At 38.0% G+C, this 18478-nt stretch overlaps 1 protein-coding gene across 2 annotated transcripts; it reads right to left on the bottom strand.

Annotated features, from left to right (window-relative positions):
• Positions 1-205: 205 nt before the first annotated feature.
• On the bottom strand, positions 206-18124 carry LOC106878583 (peptidase inhibitor 15-A-like). Of its 2 annotated transcripts, none has more exons than XR_016238880.1 (7): positions 18067-18124; positions 11690-11842; positions 9983-10198; positions 6077-6192; positions 4076-4979; positions 3171-3707; positions 206-482 (listed from the first exon to the last, which is right to left on the bottom strand). XR_016238880.1 is itself a non-coding variant. In XM_089344830.1 (7 exons), exons 2-7 carry the CDS (start codon positions 11834-11836, stop codon positions 370-372), a joined length of 714 nt encoding a protein of 237 aa, XP_089200956.1. In that variant the 5' UTR covers positions 11837-11842; positions 18067-18124; the 3' UTR covers positions 206-369. The 2 variants fall into 2 exon arrangements, 1 of the variants encoding a protein (XP_089200956.1); XM_089344830.1 differs by having other exon boundaries at positions 3171-3200; positions 4888-4979.
• Positions 18125-18478: the final 354 nt, after the last annotated feature.

Raw genomic sequence — 18478 nt, forward strand, 5'->3', positions numbered from 1 at the left:
GCGTGCGTGTGCGTGTCTGTCCGTGTGTGCGCATGTGTCAAGAAATTACACTCACAAGGTATTGTTTGATGTACTCCCGCGGCATTGAGCTTTAGCTGACCGCATTCACGCAGTGGTTCTGAGTCCTTGACCACCTCTGCTCAATCAAGAATAACTTGGGGGTGGAGATTAAGCAACAACAACAACAATAACAACAATAGTCACATTAGTATTCAGTGTCCAATTAGACGATTGTTTATTAGCATCTTACAGAAGATTTCGTTTCGTTAAGTTTTTGCAACTAGTGTTACAAATTTAAAAAATCTACTCTGCGACTGAAGGACTTAGATTCTTCTTGCCTAACCAAAGACCGTCAATGTCACTTCTGCTTCAGCAAGTCCTACATGATTTCCTGCAGTTCGTTCTCATATAATTTGGGTTATTGTTGCATTCTCCCATATCTGCCCACATTTTGCAGCTCTCGTTAAGGTCAGGACAAGGATCTTTAAAAAGAAATTAAAAGTCGTTTCACAGTACTATTAATAGAATTACCAGGCTGAATGAAATTCTTTTATCTCAATATTTCAATTCTTTCTAATGTATTTACTTAGAATTTCATTATTTCATACTGTGTTTGTGTATGTGCGCACGCAATGCAACTGAGATGATTCCTCTTTGTTCCCTTAGTATTTGGGTTTATTTTTGGATTTGGTTGAATCTTGGCTGGAATCTTTTATTTTTGTTGGTCAGTTATTTTTAGCGTTTTAACAGAAAAAAGTCATTCTAAAAAATTGTTTTTTAACGTAAGCGTGCCCAAACAAGTCGAATGTTTACACAGAACAGGTTTTACAGTCACATCAACCAAACCGACCGGGTGAAACCGGGCTTAGCTGCTAGTATATATATATATATATATATATATATATATACACACACACATATATAAACATATATATATATATATATATATATATATATATATATATATATATATATACATATATACATAGGGAATTGGAATCTTAATGGATTTACAAAAGCAATGACCAATATATATATATATATATATATATATATATATATATATATATATATATATATATATATATACATACATATATTATATATATATATATATATATATATATATATATATACATATATACACACATACACATATATATATATGTATGTGTGTATTTATGTATATTTGTATGTATGTATATATATGTATGTGTATATGTGTATGTATGTATGTATGTATATATATATATATATATATATATATATATATATATATATATATATATATATATATATATATATATATATATACATATATATATATATATATATATATATATATATATATATGCAGCTCTTACTAAATGTGTTGAATGTCCTATACATCTATCTATGCGTACGCGCGTGTGAACGAGCACGTGTGAACGAGCGCGCGTGCCCTGGATATGACTTTAAACTGCTTCTGGAAGTAGAACTTTGCTTCAGGAATTCTAAGGTTTTGAGGAGAGTGGAATCACCTGTTATCCATCATCTGAAGGCGCGTGGCTTGGTGGTTAAGGTAATGGATTCATGATCGCAAGATTGTAGTTTTGATTCCTGGGCCGGGCGACACATTGTGTTCTTGTACAAAACACTTTATTTCACGTTGTTCCAGTTTACACGGCAAAAATAAGTAATCCTGCGACAGATTGGTGTCCAGTCCACGAGGGGAACATATACGCCATGCAAACCGGGAAACCGGCCCTTATCAGTCGATATGATTCGAGAAGGTAAATTTACCTTACTTTTGATAGCCACCATTGTTTCCAGTTCTACCCCGACCCGCAGTGGAAGCATCTGTTAGGGTCTCAGGTATGGCTTAATTAGCACATTAGGGCTTGCCTACCTGTGCTTGTGAAAGACTGAATCTGGCAGACTCTACAGAAGAAGCCTTCATGGTTCCAAGGCGGGAAAGATGGCTGCAACAATGTATTATGCAATACAGAGAGCAAGATGAGCCAAGCCAGACATCTTGGTCATCCACTACATCCGTCTCCATCCCCAGTCGTCTTGACCTCGTCTTGCCACTGGACTGAAGATAATTACAGTGAGGTTGATGGTGTGCAACTTTTCTTCACTTCAAAGTCGCTGTGCAAGTCATCGGTCATCCTTAACGATGACTGAATGGTCCTCGTCTCTCCGACGAAATATGTATATGTATATATAAAAGTGTACGCGTGTGTAACTTAGCCATGGTGTCAGCGTTCACATAGCTTGAGATTGCCAGGCTGTCGTTTCGATGTTTCTATGGGGAGCTACAGCGGGGATGAGATCGCCGACCTCGTCGGGTTATTTATCTTGGATACCCTCAAGAAAAGCATTCACCCACACAAGTCGGCCCTTTCCAGGGACGACGGAGAATGTAAACTCGTACAAGTTTACATTCTCCTAAAAGGAAGTTCTTATGAAAAAAAGGGGTCATTCACTCCCAGTGGTTTCTATGTTAGTTAAGCCATAGGTGGAAACCTAACTGGTGTTATTACTCAGGGTCAGAGTAGACCTGGGAACCACAGTGGCTAAGAACTGGTTCCACATTCTTCAAACACTTGGAACTCCCGTTGTGGGGCCCTACTACTGGATTCAGGTTAAATTCATATCCAGGTCACTGAAGCCATCATACTTTATCTTAAACATACAATCATGCACCACAGGATGATACCTGATGTTATTTTAATACAAGGTAAATAGGCGCAGGTGTGTGTGTGTGTGTGTGTTTGCGTGTGTGCGCGCGCGCGCGTCTTTGTTTTTGTGTCTGTCCCTCCCCGTCATTGCTTGGCAACCGGTGTTGGTGTGTTTACGCCCCTGTAACTTAGCGGTTCGGCAAAAGAGACCGACAGAAAAGGTACAAGGCTTAAAAATAAATAAATACTGGGATTGATTTGTTCGACTAAAAACCCTTCAAGGTGGTACTCCAGCATGGCCGCAGTCAAATGACTGAAACAAGTAACAGAATACAATGTTAGCTCCAAATATTTTTACCTGATCTAATTCTGATATATGATGGCATCGACATAAAGTTGCCCAATACTTTATTACCAATATATAATCTCGGCAAATGGGAAATGCTACCCGTTTTCCCCATCAAAAGAGAGTATCTAGTTCACCATATGATACATGAGAAGACTTACCCATGGCTGCTACATCACCTGAATGTCCTCCTGTGAAAAGATAGAAGAGTTTGGTTTCATTTAATTTCTAACATAAATTATACATTCAGTTTTACAAACATGCGCGCACGCCTTTCCTTCTTTCTGTACCGTGTGCAGATAAATATAACCGGAAGACTGGACTGCAAATGTCAATAAAACAAAATCAGCTCACTTGATACGTTCACCCATGTTGATGCGCACGCACGTGTGCGTGTTCCCCCATGCTTGAAACCGGGGCTGGTTTACTTACGTTCTGGGAACTTATCAGTTAGACAAAAGAGAACAGATGGAATAAGAACTTGACTTTTAAAAAATTTATGCTGGCAACAATTTGTTCGACTACACCCTTCAAGGTGTTGCTCCAGCATGGCTACTATCCAGTGACTGAAAACAATAAAAGGTTAAAGGTAAAGTATCTAGCAGCACTTGTCATCGAACCCACTCAAGGCATGCTGGAGATGACCTTCTGATGAGCCAAGTGGCACCATGTCGTCTATGAATATCAGCCGACCAATCCTACACCCATCGATTGCGATACCACTTCCAAAACAGCAACGTACGTCAATCCAGTTCATAAAATTTTTGAAAATGGCGGTGATAAAAGGCACCCCTGCCGAAGTCCAACGCTACATTGGAAGGCTTTTGCTTAGCGCCATTTATCCGAACACAAAAATCTGTGCATTCATATAGGGATTTCACGGCAATCAGAAGTTTCCCATTAATCCCAGACTCCTATGAAAGCCTACACAGCATGTGATCATATGTCTTTCAAAGTCTACAAAAGAAGTGTCCATCTCTTGGCTATATCCTTACGATTTAAGGTGGTGACCTGACAGAATCGTTAGCACGCCGGGCAAAATGTTTTAGCGGCAAAATGCTTTAGCGGCAAAATGTTTTAGCTCGTCTTCACGTTCTGAGTTCAAATTCAGCCGAGATCGAATTTATCTTTCATCCTTTTGGGGGTCAATGAAATAAGTACCAGATGAGCACAAGAGTCGATTAAATTGACTTACGCCCTCCTTCGGAATTGCTTGCCATGTGCCAAAATTTGAAATCTATTATTGCTTTCGTTATCTATAAAAGCCAACGTATTTTGTCTTTATGCACAATAATATCTTCTGTTAAACGTTTGCGGGTGTTGTTCGATTAATTCTACACGCAGCACAAGAAACATATTTTCATTCCTTAAATCAACCAGATACCAGTGTAACTAACAATAACAACAACACCCACACAACAATGTTTACATACATACATACATACTTATTTTGTGGCTGTGTCGTAAGTAACTTACTTACCAACCACATTGTTCTGGGTTCAGTCCCATTGCGTGGCACCTTGGGCAAGTGTCTTCTACTATAGCCTCGGGCTGACCAAAGCCTTGTGAGTGGATTTGGTTGATGGAAACTGAAAGAAGCATGTCGTATATATTTGCGTGTGTGTGTGTGTGTGTGTGTCTGTGTGTCTGTGTTTGTCCACCCCCACCCCCAACATCGCTTGACAACCGATGTTTGTGTGTTTACGTCCCCGTAACTTAACGGTTCGGCACAAGGAGTCCGATAGAATAAGTATTAGGCTTACAAAGAATAAGTCCTGGGGTCGATTTGCTCGACTAAAGCCGGTGCTCCAGCATGGTCGCAGTCAAATGACAGAAACAAATGAAAGAATAAAAGAATAAATATGAAATGTCTCTTACCGTTACATAATCTGTTAGAACATCTATTAAAGTTAGCTGGACACATGGAGCAGGCACTACCACTTGTGTATATATTATTGCCAATGTTTCCCCTAAAAATGACAGAGAGACAGAGTTACATGTGGGTTTCTTTGAGTGGCTGCAGGTAGTGTTGTCAGTGTTTATGTATGAGGATATATATATATTCAAAACTGTTCGTATATACACAGATAGACGGAGAGACGAACGGACGGACAGACAGTGAGACAGACAGACAGACAGACAGACGAACGAATGGACAGACAAGCGGATGGACAGGCAAACAGACGGTCGGATAGACAAACAGCTGGATAGACAAGTAAACAAGTGAATGAAGGGGCAGACAGACGGACGGATGAACAGACGGAGAGATGTTTTATTTTAAACCAGTATATATATATATATATATATATATATATATATATATATATATATATATATATATATATATATATATATATATATATATATATATATATATATATATATATAATGTGGAGGTTTAGTGGTTAGGGTGTCAGCATCATGATCGGAAGATTGTGGTTTCGATTCCTGGACCGGGTGACGCGTTGTGTTCTTGAGCAAAACACTTCATTTCACGTTGCTCCAGTCCACTCAGCTGGCAAAAATGAGTAACTCTGCGATGGATTGGCGTCCCGTCCAGCTGGGGAACACAAACGCCATTGAAACCGGGAAACCGGGCCCATGAGTCTGGCTAGGCTTTAAAAGGGCGCATTTATATATATATATATATATATATATATATACATAAATATAAACACAGACATAGAGACAGATGGATATGTGCGCATGCGCGTGCACACAAACATACTCATACACATGCATACACCCATGCACAAACACACATACTAACACATATGTACATACACGCATACACATGGAAAGGCGCGCACACACACACACACACACACACACACATATACAGATAGTCAACCAGCAAGCCAGCCAGCCAGACATGCAAACAGACAGATGGGCAAACGGAAATACAAAGAAAGAAAGAAAAATGAAGGAAAATAGGGAAGAAAGAATGAAAAAGAAGGAAAGAAGGAAAGACAGAAAGAACAAATAGAAAGAAGTAAAGAAAGAAAGAAAGAAAGATTTTCAGACCAACAGCCTGATGCTGGATGTAACAGTAAATGTTGGTACTAACTTGGGATAGTAGAAGCAGACCAAATATTTAGCATTCTGCACATTACGTCCAAAAGCCCTTAAATTGGGACAATTAATAGCTGCACACCCTACGTGTGTTGTGTTGGCCCAGACCATCTGTGGATGTAGAAAATGAAAGGATATAGTTCATAGTAGGTGATGTAAGGTGAGTCAGTAGAGGTAGTATAGAAGATTTAGGTATTTCTTCTATACTTTCACTCTTGTATTGAGTTCAGCTTTTGGACTGCAACCGTTCTATGCTATGTCGTAGCATGGCCGTGGACGTCAATGGTTTAAATCAGTCACATCGAACTTAGTGCCAATATCTGCCTGGTATTTTATGTTATCAATCACTGTTTGTCGAATCGGTAAGTCATGCAACAAAAATAGCACTGTTTTATTTTTAGACCAGTATAGATATGAACACAAGCATGGAGACGCATGGACATGTGCGTGTGCACACACACACGCACACACACACACAGAATATATATACACACACAAGCACATACATATGCATACACACATACACATACATACATACACACAAACACGGACACGCGTACTTGCACACACATACACACTGATAAATACGTATTTGCACATATATAAATACTTGAATACACTCACACATACAAACATACACACATGCATACGTATACATGCATGCGTACACACGCACACATGCACGCACATATACTCATACACATACATGCACACATACAAACATATTGGCGCACACACAAATACACTCATACACATACGTACACGCGCAAACACAAACAGACACAAACTCGCATACATAAACACACGCTAAATTTTCCCAAAGGCACTGCTTACCTGAACAACACTTATAATGATTCCTACAGTTACGCATATTACTACGTTTATTATCCAGCGAAGTTCAGAAATGTATTATTTTATGTATACTGTTCTGTGCAAAGACTACTATATAGGTACTATAATGTCAGAATTCAAATCCCGATGAAATAATTACATGTATTCTTTTTTAAAAAAACGAAAATTATTTAACACCTCATTAACGTATGGATAGGACATTAATTAATATTATTCATGGTCCGTTATATGTACTACACTTCTTTATAAATGAGTTGGGGTAGTTATAATTTTTGTTGCATAGAGGCATTAGAAATCTGAAAGTGTAAGTCCAAATTAATTTATAAACGTAAGAAATTATTGATCTATTGCTTAACGAGGAAAGTGCTTGGGGCCTCTGCGGTAGTTAAAACTTGTCAAAGGACGGACGAACTTATTACAGTCAACGACCATCCAATACTGTGTATACAAACATTGTCCTGCTATTTCTTACGGTCAACGGTAGTTCTTGCAGCAATCATTGACAAACAGTTGACCTTGATGCAGATAACACAGTGGCTGCGCAAAGTTTTCAACAACGAGCAGGCACAACCGATTCAATCAGAAGAGAACCAAGAAAAGGAAAATGTGAATAGATTTATAATAGCAGAATCGCTGGCAGAATCATTAGAGCATCGGAATAAATGCTAAGCGATATTTCTTCTGGCTGCTAACGTTTTTAGGCAAATCTCATCGAGATCATATTTGCCTCTCATCCCGACCAGATCGATAAAATGCCAGTCAAATACTGGGAATTGATGTAATCGACTGCCTCCCTCTCCCTAAAGGGCCAAGCTTTGCAACGTATTGACCATAGAGTGGCTTTTTCTTTCCATTTTTCTTTGAGTATGTTTTGTAGATTTATTTGTGGTGTTGTTTTTTGTATGTTTACCATTTCTATTGTGTTATTATTTATATTTATTGTTTCAATGTAATCTATTTCTGCTTTGTATTTTATCGCTTCTTCGTGTATAGAAAAGACTTTGTTTTGTTTATGTTTCGCATTTCTTTATTACATTCATAAATCTTTCATTCTTTCTTTCTAAATATTTGTCCAGTTCAGCAAGTGTTATTTGCAGAAATTTTCTATTTATGTCAGGCCACACCCTCCTTGAGTGTGGAGTAGGTATATTCTATCAACGTCTGCTTTGGGAGGGTGACTTCAGTGTGCTGTTAGTGGTTTTCTGGTTTCTCTATCCAATTGTTTCAATTTACTTTGGTTCCAGTTTATAATATTGGAACTGGAGTTTATGATTGGTAAGGCTAGCGTAGTTATATCAATTATTTCTAGCGCGGAGTTCAGTTTTTAATATTAGTCTAACTAAAGGCGGCGAGGCGGCAGAATCACTAGCATGCTGGGTAAAATGCCTAGCGCCATTTCTTCCGACTTTACGTTCTGGGTTCAAATTACACCAAGGTCGACTTTGCCTTTTATCCTTTCGGGCGCGATAGAATAGGTACCAATTTAATATTGGGTTCGATGTAATCGACTCATCCCCTCTCCCCAAAATTACTGCCTTTGTAGCAAAATATGAAACCATCATCATCATCATCATTGTTATTATTACCTCTGCCTTCGCCAAGGCGAAGGTATTGTTTACAGTCGTGTTTGTTTGTTTGTTCGTTTGTCCGTGGACAAGGTGTCTCAGGAACCGCTGGATGGATTAGGATGAAACTTTCAGGGATGTTTGGCCTCGTGACTGGCATGAACTGATTAGATTTTGGGATCGATCCGGTACCGGCCAAGGATTCTGGATTATTTGTTATATTCACTTTATTTTACATGATGTATTACGATCTTACGTTGACTTTCAAGTTTTTCTCTGATTATCTCCCTTGAAAGCACGCTCATGGTTTCCACGTAAGTTATGCTGGCGTTGCTGTTCCCAAAGTTTTATTTCCGTTTCTCTATTATTAATTTTACTCTATCTTAGTAGAAACTGATGGATTAAGAAATCAAACTACATAAACAAACGGCAACAAAACCGTCTAGAAATTCAATAACACTAACATATCCAGTAACAATAATAGATTTAATTTATCCTCGACAATTTGTAGTTTTACCAATTTTGAATATATCACTCCTATTTAAAACTTCTTACCTACTTGACAATTGCATTTCTAGCTCTGTATTGGAGGAAGCTTTACTTCTTGGACCCACCTTTTTGTGCGCAACGATGTTGTTAAACCTCCGTTAACAGCACCGTATGCAGGTCCTTTCCGTTTTCTTTCACGCACGGATAAATTCTTCACTGTAGACCTTAATGGCCGTAAAGACTCTATGTCACTGGATAGACTAAAAAAGGCCTTCATAGAGAAAACTGTCCCTGTTCCCACTGCAGACGATACACACACACACAGCATTACAAACACGGTCCGCTCACCCACCTGACTACCATTGGGATCGATCACGTACCGGACAAGGATTCCGGATTATTTTCCCGTTTTCTTTTTACTTAATTTTCGAGAATGATCGGGTTCATTTTTAGTATTCTCCGGCTAATCGTTGTGAGGACGTTGGTGCGGCCTTGACGGAGGTTTGCGTTGAGTGCTCTTGTTATTATTATTATTATCATTATTATTATTATTATTATTATTATTATTATTATTATTATTATTATTATTAACGCGGTGAGCTGACGAAATCGTTAGCATGCCGGACAAATTGCTTAGCGGCGTTTCGTCCGTCTTTACGTCCTGAATTCAAATTCCGCCGATGTCGGTTTTGCTTTTCATCCTTCCGAGGTCGATAAAATAAGTACCACTCCAGCACTGGGATTGATGTAATCGACTAGTACCCTTCCCACAAAATTTTAGACTTTGTGCCTATAGAAGAAAGGATTATTATTTTTATTAAAGGGCGGAGAGGGGGCACATTCGTTTGCGGATTGAACAAAACACGTTGCTTTTCATCCTTTGAGGGTCGATAAAATAAATGAGTCAAACATTGAGGTCAGTGTAACCAACTTGCCGCCAGCCCTTAAAAATTGCTGGCCTTGAGTCAAAATTAGAAAAGAATTATAACATTTACCTGAGTATAGTGACAGCTGCTACCACACCCATTAGCGTGTCGCCTGAAATCGCTCTTTTCATCGAACCAACGTTGCATTTCAGACCGGATGAGGTCCTTGATAATGCCTGCGTTACTGTCAAACGCAAGGTTCTCACCTCGGCCCTTCCTTTCATGATCAAACACACAATTTTGGGCCCATTTATAGGCTTCTCTTGTTAGTTGATCGCTCCAAGCCTGTAGATAGATAGATAGATAGATAGATAGATAGATAGATAGATAGATAGATAGATAGATAGATAAGTGGGTGGATTTGGATGGATAAGTAGGTAGGTAGGTAGGTAGGTAGGTAGGTAGAACGTTGATAATTTCTATTGACATTGAAGAGTGAAAAGTTTAAAGTTTCAAATCTTGTCATTCAACAGAAAGTAAGAAAAGAGACCAAGTTGTGGTCGTTGGCCTTGTAGTATGAAGGAAGAGGGAAGATGCCTTATCCTTTTTACAGAGAGCAGAAAAATATTGCAGGTGTTTGTGGTTGACGAAGCTCTCAGCAGTGAATGGAGAAGGAAGATATCTTGTCCTTTCAAAGGAGGCCAGTAAAATATGAAGGTGTTGGTTGTCTTCCAGGAAATAAGCAAGATGTGAGACATGTGGCAGTCCGTACATAAAAGTGAGTGTAATTTAATACTTTTTTAAATTCTACATCTGTAACGACAGGTGCCTCTATGTGGTATCTAAGCTGCTGGAAATAGTTACCAAATCTCTCTCAAATCAAGGCAAGGATACACTAAATCAGTGATTCCCAGCGTGGGGTACATATACACGGCTGGTGAGGCCAAGGATAATTGTGGTGGAGTGTGGGATCTAAAATACTACACCAACCACTGATGGTGGGGGTGGGGGTACATTGTTCTGGAAAGTTATAGAGGGGTCAGCCGGAAAAAAGGTTGGGAACTACTGCGCTAGATAATGTCATTTTCCCAACCACATGGTTCTGGGTTCAGTCCCACTGCGTGGCACCTTGGGCAAGTGTCTTCTACAATAGCTTCAGACCAACCAAAGCCTTGTGAGTGGATTTGTGTGTGTGTGTGTGTGTGTGTGTGAGTGTTTCTTCCCACCCTTCCGTTTGACAACCGGTGTTAGTTTGTCTACGTCCTCATTAACTTCAGCAATAGAGACTGTTAGAATGAGTACCGGGCTTTTAAAAAAGAGTAACGATTCGATATGTTCGACTAAAACTCTTAAAGACAGCACTCCAGCATGGTCGCAATCAAATGACTGAAACGTGTAAAAAAAGACATCCATAAAAAGGTTGGATGGTCACGGCCGGAATGCCTTTGATCATAGATCTGTATAGTCAGAGTTGACCAGCGCCGTCTTCAGACATGGACACACTGGGCAGCTGCTTAGGGGCCTTACGGATTTAGGGGCCTTACGGATTTAGGGGCCTTACGGATTTAGGGGCCCCTCATTCTGATTTATGTATGCTGTGGCTTGTTGTTAGTGAAAAACTACTACAGGCCCTAGTGCTTTGAGTAACCCGGAGCCCTATAAAGGTGCTAAAACAGCCTTGGAGTTGACCTGGGGTTAAACACCAACAACAACCACCAACAACAACACCAGAATAAGAATCTGACCACCAGCCCCTTCACCACTATGCCAAAAGCCAGAGCCATAACGAGACAACAACAACAATAATAATAACAATAACAACAAGGGAGACCCTACCAGTTTAATCATATCTGAGGCTCCTTCGTTTGCCCTGAGATCGTTATGGAATTGAAGGACGAAATTACGTAAGTTTTCGGAGTCGAGGAGGTCAGCAGCTATCAGTGGCACCATGGCCAAAAGCAGGACACACAAACGCAAATACATGTTCGGCTGAAACGAGATAAGCATCAATTTTAATTATTCATAGGAGCAATCATATTGTCAATTAAGATGGTGAGCTGACAGATTTATTAACATGCCGGGCTAAATGCTTAGCGGCATTTCGTCTGCCTGACTGCATTCTGCAAACTAATCAACTGTAACAAGCAGCGTTTAGCAGGCAGTGTTCAAAGTGCTGATACAGCAATGTTCAATCTGGAATAAGAAAAGTTGCCTTATTAGACGCATAGTAACGATATGCAAAAGTTAAAATAATCTAAGACAGTTATGACTGTTTCTCCTGAAAAAATGTCTCAAAACTTATGGAATGCAACTCGTAAATCTTATATTTTTATGACATAACCAGAAAAGAGGGTATACATACGTATGTCTCCGTAACCAAGCGGTTCAGCAAAAGAGACCGATTGAATGAGTACCAGGCTTTTTGGAATACCAATGTGGTGTTGAGCATTCACTTTCATTATTCGACATTTATATATATATATATATATATATATATATATATATATATATATATATATATATAATATAGGATAAAATCTTTATAAGAATTTATCAAGTAGTCAGCGTGAAAAAACCCCATAAGGAAAAAAACTCATCGTCTTTTTCCCATAAATATATAATTTATATAAGGCCATTAACTATATAGTAGTGCCTCACGCTTAGAGGGACTAAACAAGTCAAAAACTACCAAAAAATAAGCAACATATTTACCGAAAGCGAGGGAATGCAACTTTCAAAAATTAATCTCCTAAAAACATTTAACTTAACGGCAAACCACTGGTTTCTCAATTAATACAGCAAAAACTGTGAAGTAAGCTGCATCTTTTGTTCATCAGTACACGTATGGTCGAGACATATGAAAAATAACCAAAAATCAACATACCACGATGTGCCCAACAATAGTACGATGACTTCTGTTCATCATTATATATCCGTGAAAGAGGTTAGAATTTATCCGGTTGCATCTCAGTAACACGTGCTTATACAGAATAATATTCAGCACTGAATATATTCTAATTATTTATAATATAATATAGGATAAAATCTTTATAAGAATTTATCAAGTAGTCAGCGTGAAAAAACCCCATAAGGAAAAAAACTCAAATCACCATTATCATCAACATCGTCATCATAATCATCATTACCATCATTTAATGTCCATTTTCTCGACGCTTCGACAGGAGTCTGCGAGACTTGGGACTGTGCCAAGCCCCAGTGTCTACTTTGGCGTCGTTTCTACGGTCATATACCCATCCTAGTGTCAACCACTGAGTGACACAGAGAGTGACAAACAATAAACACTGAAGTGAAGAAACTAGCCACCTCTCCTAAAGATAAATGATTTTGGTGGTCACATAAACTCTTCCTATATCACATTTAAAGAGCACAAACCCGACTGTCTTTCACAACTTAAAAGCAGGCTAAGCAATCCAGCCATGAACGAGACAAGCATTGTAAGTAAACGCATTGTCGATTGCAACCCTGATATTAGAAGGGCTACAAGTTTGGTTAATTAAACTTCAGTATCGCTGTGATTAACTGTAAATTCATCCTGTCCTATATCGTGGATTGCTACTCTTCAGTATCGAAATTTCTCATCCTGAAAGCCACAGTCTTCTGTAGACAAATTTACAACCTCGATATCAGAATCATTCCGAATGCTACGAAGTCATATCTCCTTCGCAATTATTCCTACGAGACGAAGAAAACGGTACGCTACCCAATGTTTAATGTGTCTATGGGAAGCTACGGTGAAGATGAGGTCGCTGACCTCGTTGGGTTTCTGGGGGTATCCCCAATGCCATAAAAACGCACTGAATCTCAGAGTTCGGCCTTGTACAGGAACGATGACCAAGTAGACTCAAGCCATATGAATGGTCACACCATGAACATGTTCTGGAAGTATTTTATAAACATCTTCAAAGAATTCAGCCTCAGCATAACTTCTACCACCAACTTGAAGATCACCTTTTGGATTTCACTCTGGACACCTAAAGCAAGCTTATTTACATCTATAGAAACCCCGATCCCGGATATAATATGAAAACTACTCACAAATATCAGCAGGAGAATATCCAACCCTATTAACAAAGATATCTTCAATAAGGCCAAGATCCAATATAGCCAAGCATTAGCAGCAAGATGTAGTTCCACTGGTAAGTTAGTATATGGAGGATTACTCACACTCATCTCCAAATTCACACAGTGTTATTAAGAGAAAGGTAATGTGGTTTAATCTCTCATGCAATTTAGAAGTTTTCATTGACGTAGCTAGCATCTTCCTGTCGCGAATTATACAGCATTTTTGAGAACCTATATATATCATAAACTTGTTAGTGCTCATAATGTCGAGGTTATCAATTCATGCTTAGATAATATTACTTCCAGCATTACATACTACAATACAAACAGTCACGAGCCCACACAGTTTCTATCGACACCCCAACTTGTAGCCTCCGAAATTTCAATGGCATTATAAGACACTACATAGCATAACAGCCAAAGATTTAAGAGGGAGATTTACGCATCACATATGCTCCTTCAGGTGTAAGGACGAGAAAAAGCACTATCTCCCTGTCTTGCTTCATTTGGAGACTCCAGAACCAAAAAAGTGACTTCTTCAACATGGCATGGAATATCCTCGACAGGACCTCTCCTTACTCACATGGAGTTCGTAATTGTCAAGTCTAACAAGGTGAATGCACTTTGAATATTTCAAGCACAAGTACAAAACGCCATTTGAATCTACCGACCCAAATTCGGTCAGAGAGTCTCTTTACTTGTTCTTGAAATGTTCAAAATGTTTAATTCTTACCTGTATTCACCTGATGAAAATGTTTTTTTTTTTTTGATTGTTTTTTGTTTTTTGTTTTAGCATGATTTAACATTTCTGGTCATTAATAAAAAAAAAAAAAAAAAACACGTCTGAAACAGTTGTAGTGAACCACAATCCATCAGTTATTTGTTTATCATTCACCTAATTTGAAACCTGCAATTTGTTTGGATCTGGAATCTACTGAGTGTGACGTAATAGGTGCAGTTAGAGTAGCCATGTGCAACCTTGACGACTCATTGTGTATTCAGTCAGCCATTTGTGATTGTATGCACAACCAGAGTACAAATCCATGTTCACTTTGGTAGGTACGTATTTGTCCTTAAATATTGCTTGTGCACGATAAACCTATCACTGACCTGACCTACCTGCTTTACTATTTTTTAAGTACTTGATTCCCTTGAATCTTGGAAATTGTGTGTGTGTGTGTGTGTGTGTGTGTGTTGCAATATTCAGTGGCTTGCCATAGATAAAATATCTATTTTATTTATGGTAAACTGCTGAATAGTTCAACCAGTCATTAAACAATGACAGGAATATCATAAGGGAAGTCTGTCTCGAGTGTCAGCTTGCAGTTTTTCCCTTTCAAGTATCTGTCGCTGAAGAGGAAATAACAACTCTGAAATGCGTGCATCTCACAGTCTGGTTAGGCATTGCTGACAGCTGAATCAGTGTATTTACACCTATTTGTCTGCAAAGAAACATTTTCTCGATGACAAAATGCTGTAAATGGATTTCTTATAGGTTCAAATATGCTTCAAGTACATTTGACCTGGTAACAAGCTTGTATGTGTGTGTGTGCGTATGTGTGTGCATGTGTGTGTGTGTGTGTGTTATGTGTGTATGTGTGTGTGTGTGTGTGTGTGTGTGTGTGTGTGTGTGTGTGTAATATTAGAGAGAAAAGCAACGAGTATCTCCAGTCATTTAGAATGATTTAATTAGAGTAAGGTAAATTTGAAGTCTTATAGCCGTTTCTGGGATAATCCAAGTGGTAGATTAGTTTGTCCACGTACTGGGTATTCCGTCATCAGAGACAAGGTATGAATATTTTAGACAGGGAAAATTCACAGTTTACATAAGGAATAAAATAGAAGAGTGTATTCTACCTTACTCTTAATTCATTTGTTTTATTCTTACCCTATCACAGAATTTGATTTGCCCTCTCGATGAAGGCACACAGACGTTTGTTTTTCACTACCGATCGTCTCGCACAGGCCACCATATTGACAGTTGAGTGTTCCAATAATGCAAGATCATAAGAAGAAAATGTTAGCCCATTAACAGTCTTCTAACTAACAAATACCTCGGCTAGTAGTTAATTTTTTTTTCTAAGTGACCCTTAACTTTTGGCCGCTGCAATTTGGAAGACTGTTTATTTCCTCATAACTTACGAAATATTTATTCCGTTCACTTGAATTTTTCGTGAAAGATAGATATTTGATATATCTAAATATGTGTAAACTATCTAGTCTCAACGTGTTGTTAATCTTCTATGATAAATATTTCAATAGACTTGTTCTTTCTGACCCTTACATTATGGCCGCTGCTGTATACATACATATATGTATACACACACACACACACACACACATATCTCATCGTCATTTACGTCTGCTTTCGATGCTGGCATGAGTTTGACGGTTTGACAGGAGCTGACCAGGCAGAAGACTTCAACAAACTTCTGTGTCTGTTTTGGCATGGTTTTTATGACTAGATGCCCTTCCTAACGCCAAACACCCTGCAGTGGTAAGAGCATTGGATGCACAATCATGAGGTAGTGAGTTGGATTCTTGGACTGGGCTGCGTGTTGTGTTCTTGAGCAAGACACTTAATTTCACATTGCTCCAGTTCCCTCTGCTGTAGAAATGAGATGCAACATCACTAGGACCAAGCTGTATTGGCTTTTGCCTTTCCCTTGGATAACATCGGTAGGTAGAGAGGGGAGACTGGCATGCAGAGGTGACTGTTGGTCTTCCATAAACAACCTTGCCTGGACTTGCGTTTTGGAAGGGAGCTTTCCAGGTGCAATCCCATGGTCATTCATGACTGAAGGGGGTCCTTTAAATATATATATACATATATATATATATATATATATATATATATATATATATAAATTAAGGTACTCAGAAATCTGGATGTTTGTACATTTACAGATTTTTATTAATGTCACATATTAAATAAAGCGCTTTTCACCTGGTCGTGCAGGATTTTCAAATTGTTTTTGAAAATCCTGCACGACCAGGTGAAAAGGGCTTTATTTAATATGTGACATTAATAAAAATCTGTAAATGTACAAACATCCAGATTTCTGAGTACCTTAATTTTTTTCTATATAATTTTTTTCAAATATATATATATATATATATATATATATATATGCATATATAAAGTCCTGGTAGGGTATAAAGATAGGATGAAATCTGGGTTATCAACACTGTCAGATTCCAGACTAATACTGAAATTTTTCAGGTATAAAAAATCCTGGTTTCCAGACAGTAAACCCAGTCGGTGGGGTTTAGCGAACAGTTAAATATAATTCTTAATCTTATTATTTGGTATATATATATATATATATATATATATATATATATATATTCACACATAATTGATGACAGGAATGGAAGTCCAAATTGGTGAATGTCCTTTAATTGACATACTTGTAGACCTAGAGTCCAAACAGTAACATATAAATATATATATATATATATATATATATATATATATATAGAGAGAGAGAGAGAGAGAGAGAGAGAGAGAGAGAGAGAGAGAGATAGGCACAGGAGTGGCTTATAGGTGCAGGAGTGGCTGGGTGGTATGAAGCTTGCTTCCCAACCACATGGCTCCAGGTTCAGTCTCACTGTGTGGTACCTTGGGCAGGTGTCTTCTACTTGTAAGTGGATTTGGTAGATGGAAACTGAAAGAAGCCCACCTTTATATATTTATATGTATGTATGTACGTATGTATGTATTTGTGTGTCTGTGTTTGTCCCCCCACCATTGCTTGACAACTAATGTTGGTGTGTTTAAGTCACCGTATCTTAGCAGTACAGCAAAAGAGACTAATAGAATAAGTACTAGGCTTACAAAGAATAAATCCTGGGGTCGATTTGTTTGACTAAATGTGGTGCTCTAGCATGGCCACAGTCAAATAACTGAAACAAGTAAAAGAGTAAAAGATTATTATTATATATATATATATATATATATATATATATATATACATATATATATATATGTATGTATGCTTCTGATGTATATATGTATGTAATATATGTATGTATGTATAGATATGTGTGTTTACGTGCGTGAATTGTGACAATCTTAAAATGATCCCATAGCCAAGGGGGACAGAACATGATAAATATGTGCTACTCACCCTGAACAAAGTTTCTTTGAAATATAGCTGAGTGGAGAGAATCTCTTCTGATTGCAGCAATGATTCAACACAGCTGGCTTTATATATAGTTATATACACTCACCCACATCCCACTACACGCACAGACACACCCATTACCCATTGCACTTATTACAGATGTGTGTGTGTCATATAGTGTGCATGTGTATGTGCGTGTGTCATATAGTGTGTGTGTGTATGTGTATGAGAGTATTGTGCATATATATATATATATATATATATATATATATATATATATATATATATACATGAATGTGTACATACATATATATAGACACACACATGTACATATGAGCATATATATATAAATAGATAGATAGATATGTATATATATATATATATATATATACGTATATATATGTACGTATATATA

The sequence above is a fragment of the Octopus bimaculoides genome, chromosome 28 (genome assembly GCF_046866305.1).
Source record: "Octopus bimaculoides isolate indiv1 chromosome 28, ASM4686630v1, whole genome shotgun sequence".
Classification (NCBI taxonomy): Eukaryota; Metazoa; Mollusca; class Cephalopoda; order Octopoda; family Octopodidae; genus Octopus; species Octopus bimaculoides.

Excerpts from the sequence above, each read along its gene's own strand:
- LOC106878583 (XM_089344830.1), bottom strand. The coding sequence starts at position 11,836 with ATGTATTTGCGTTTGTGTGTCCTGCTTTTGGCCATGGTGCCACTGATA. Across the intron at positions 10,199-11,689 it reads CCTCAGATATGATTAAACTG|GCTTGGAGCGATCAACTAAC; the intron begins GTAGGGTCTCCC and ends ATCTATCTACAG. Across the intron at positions 4,980-6,076 it reads GTCTGCTTCTACTATCCCAA|GGGAAACATTGGCAATAATA; the intron begins GTTAGTACCAAC and ends TGTCATTTTTAG.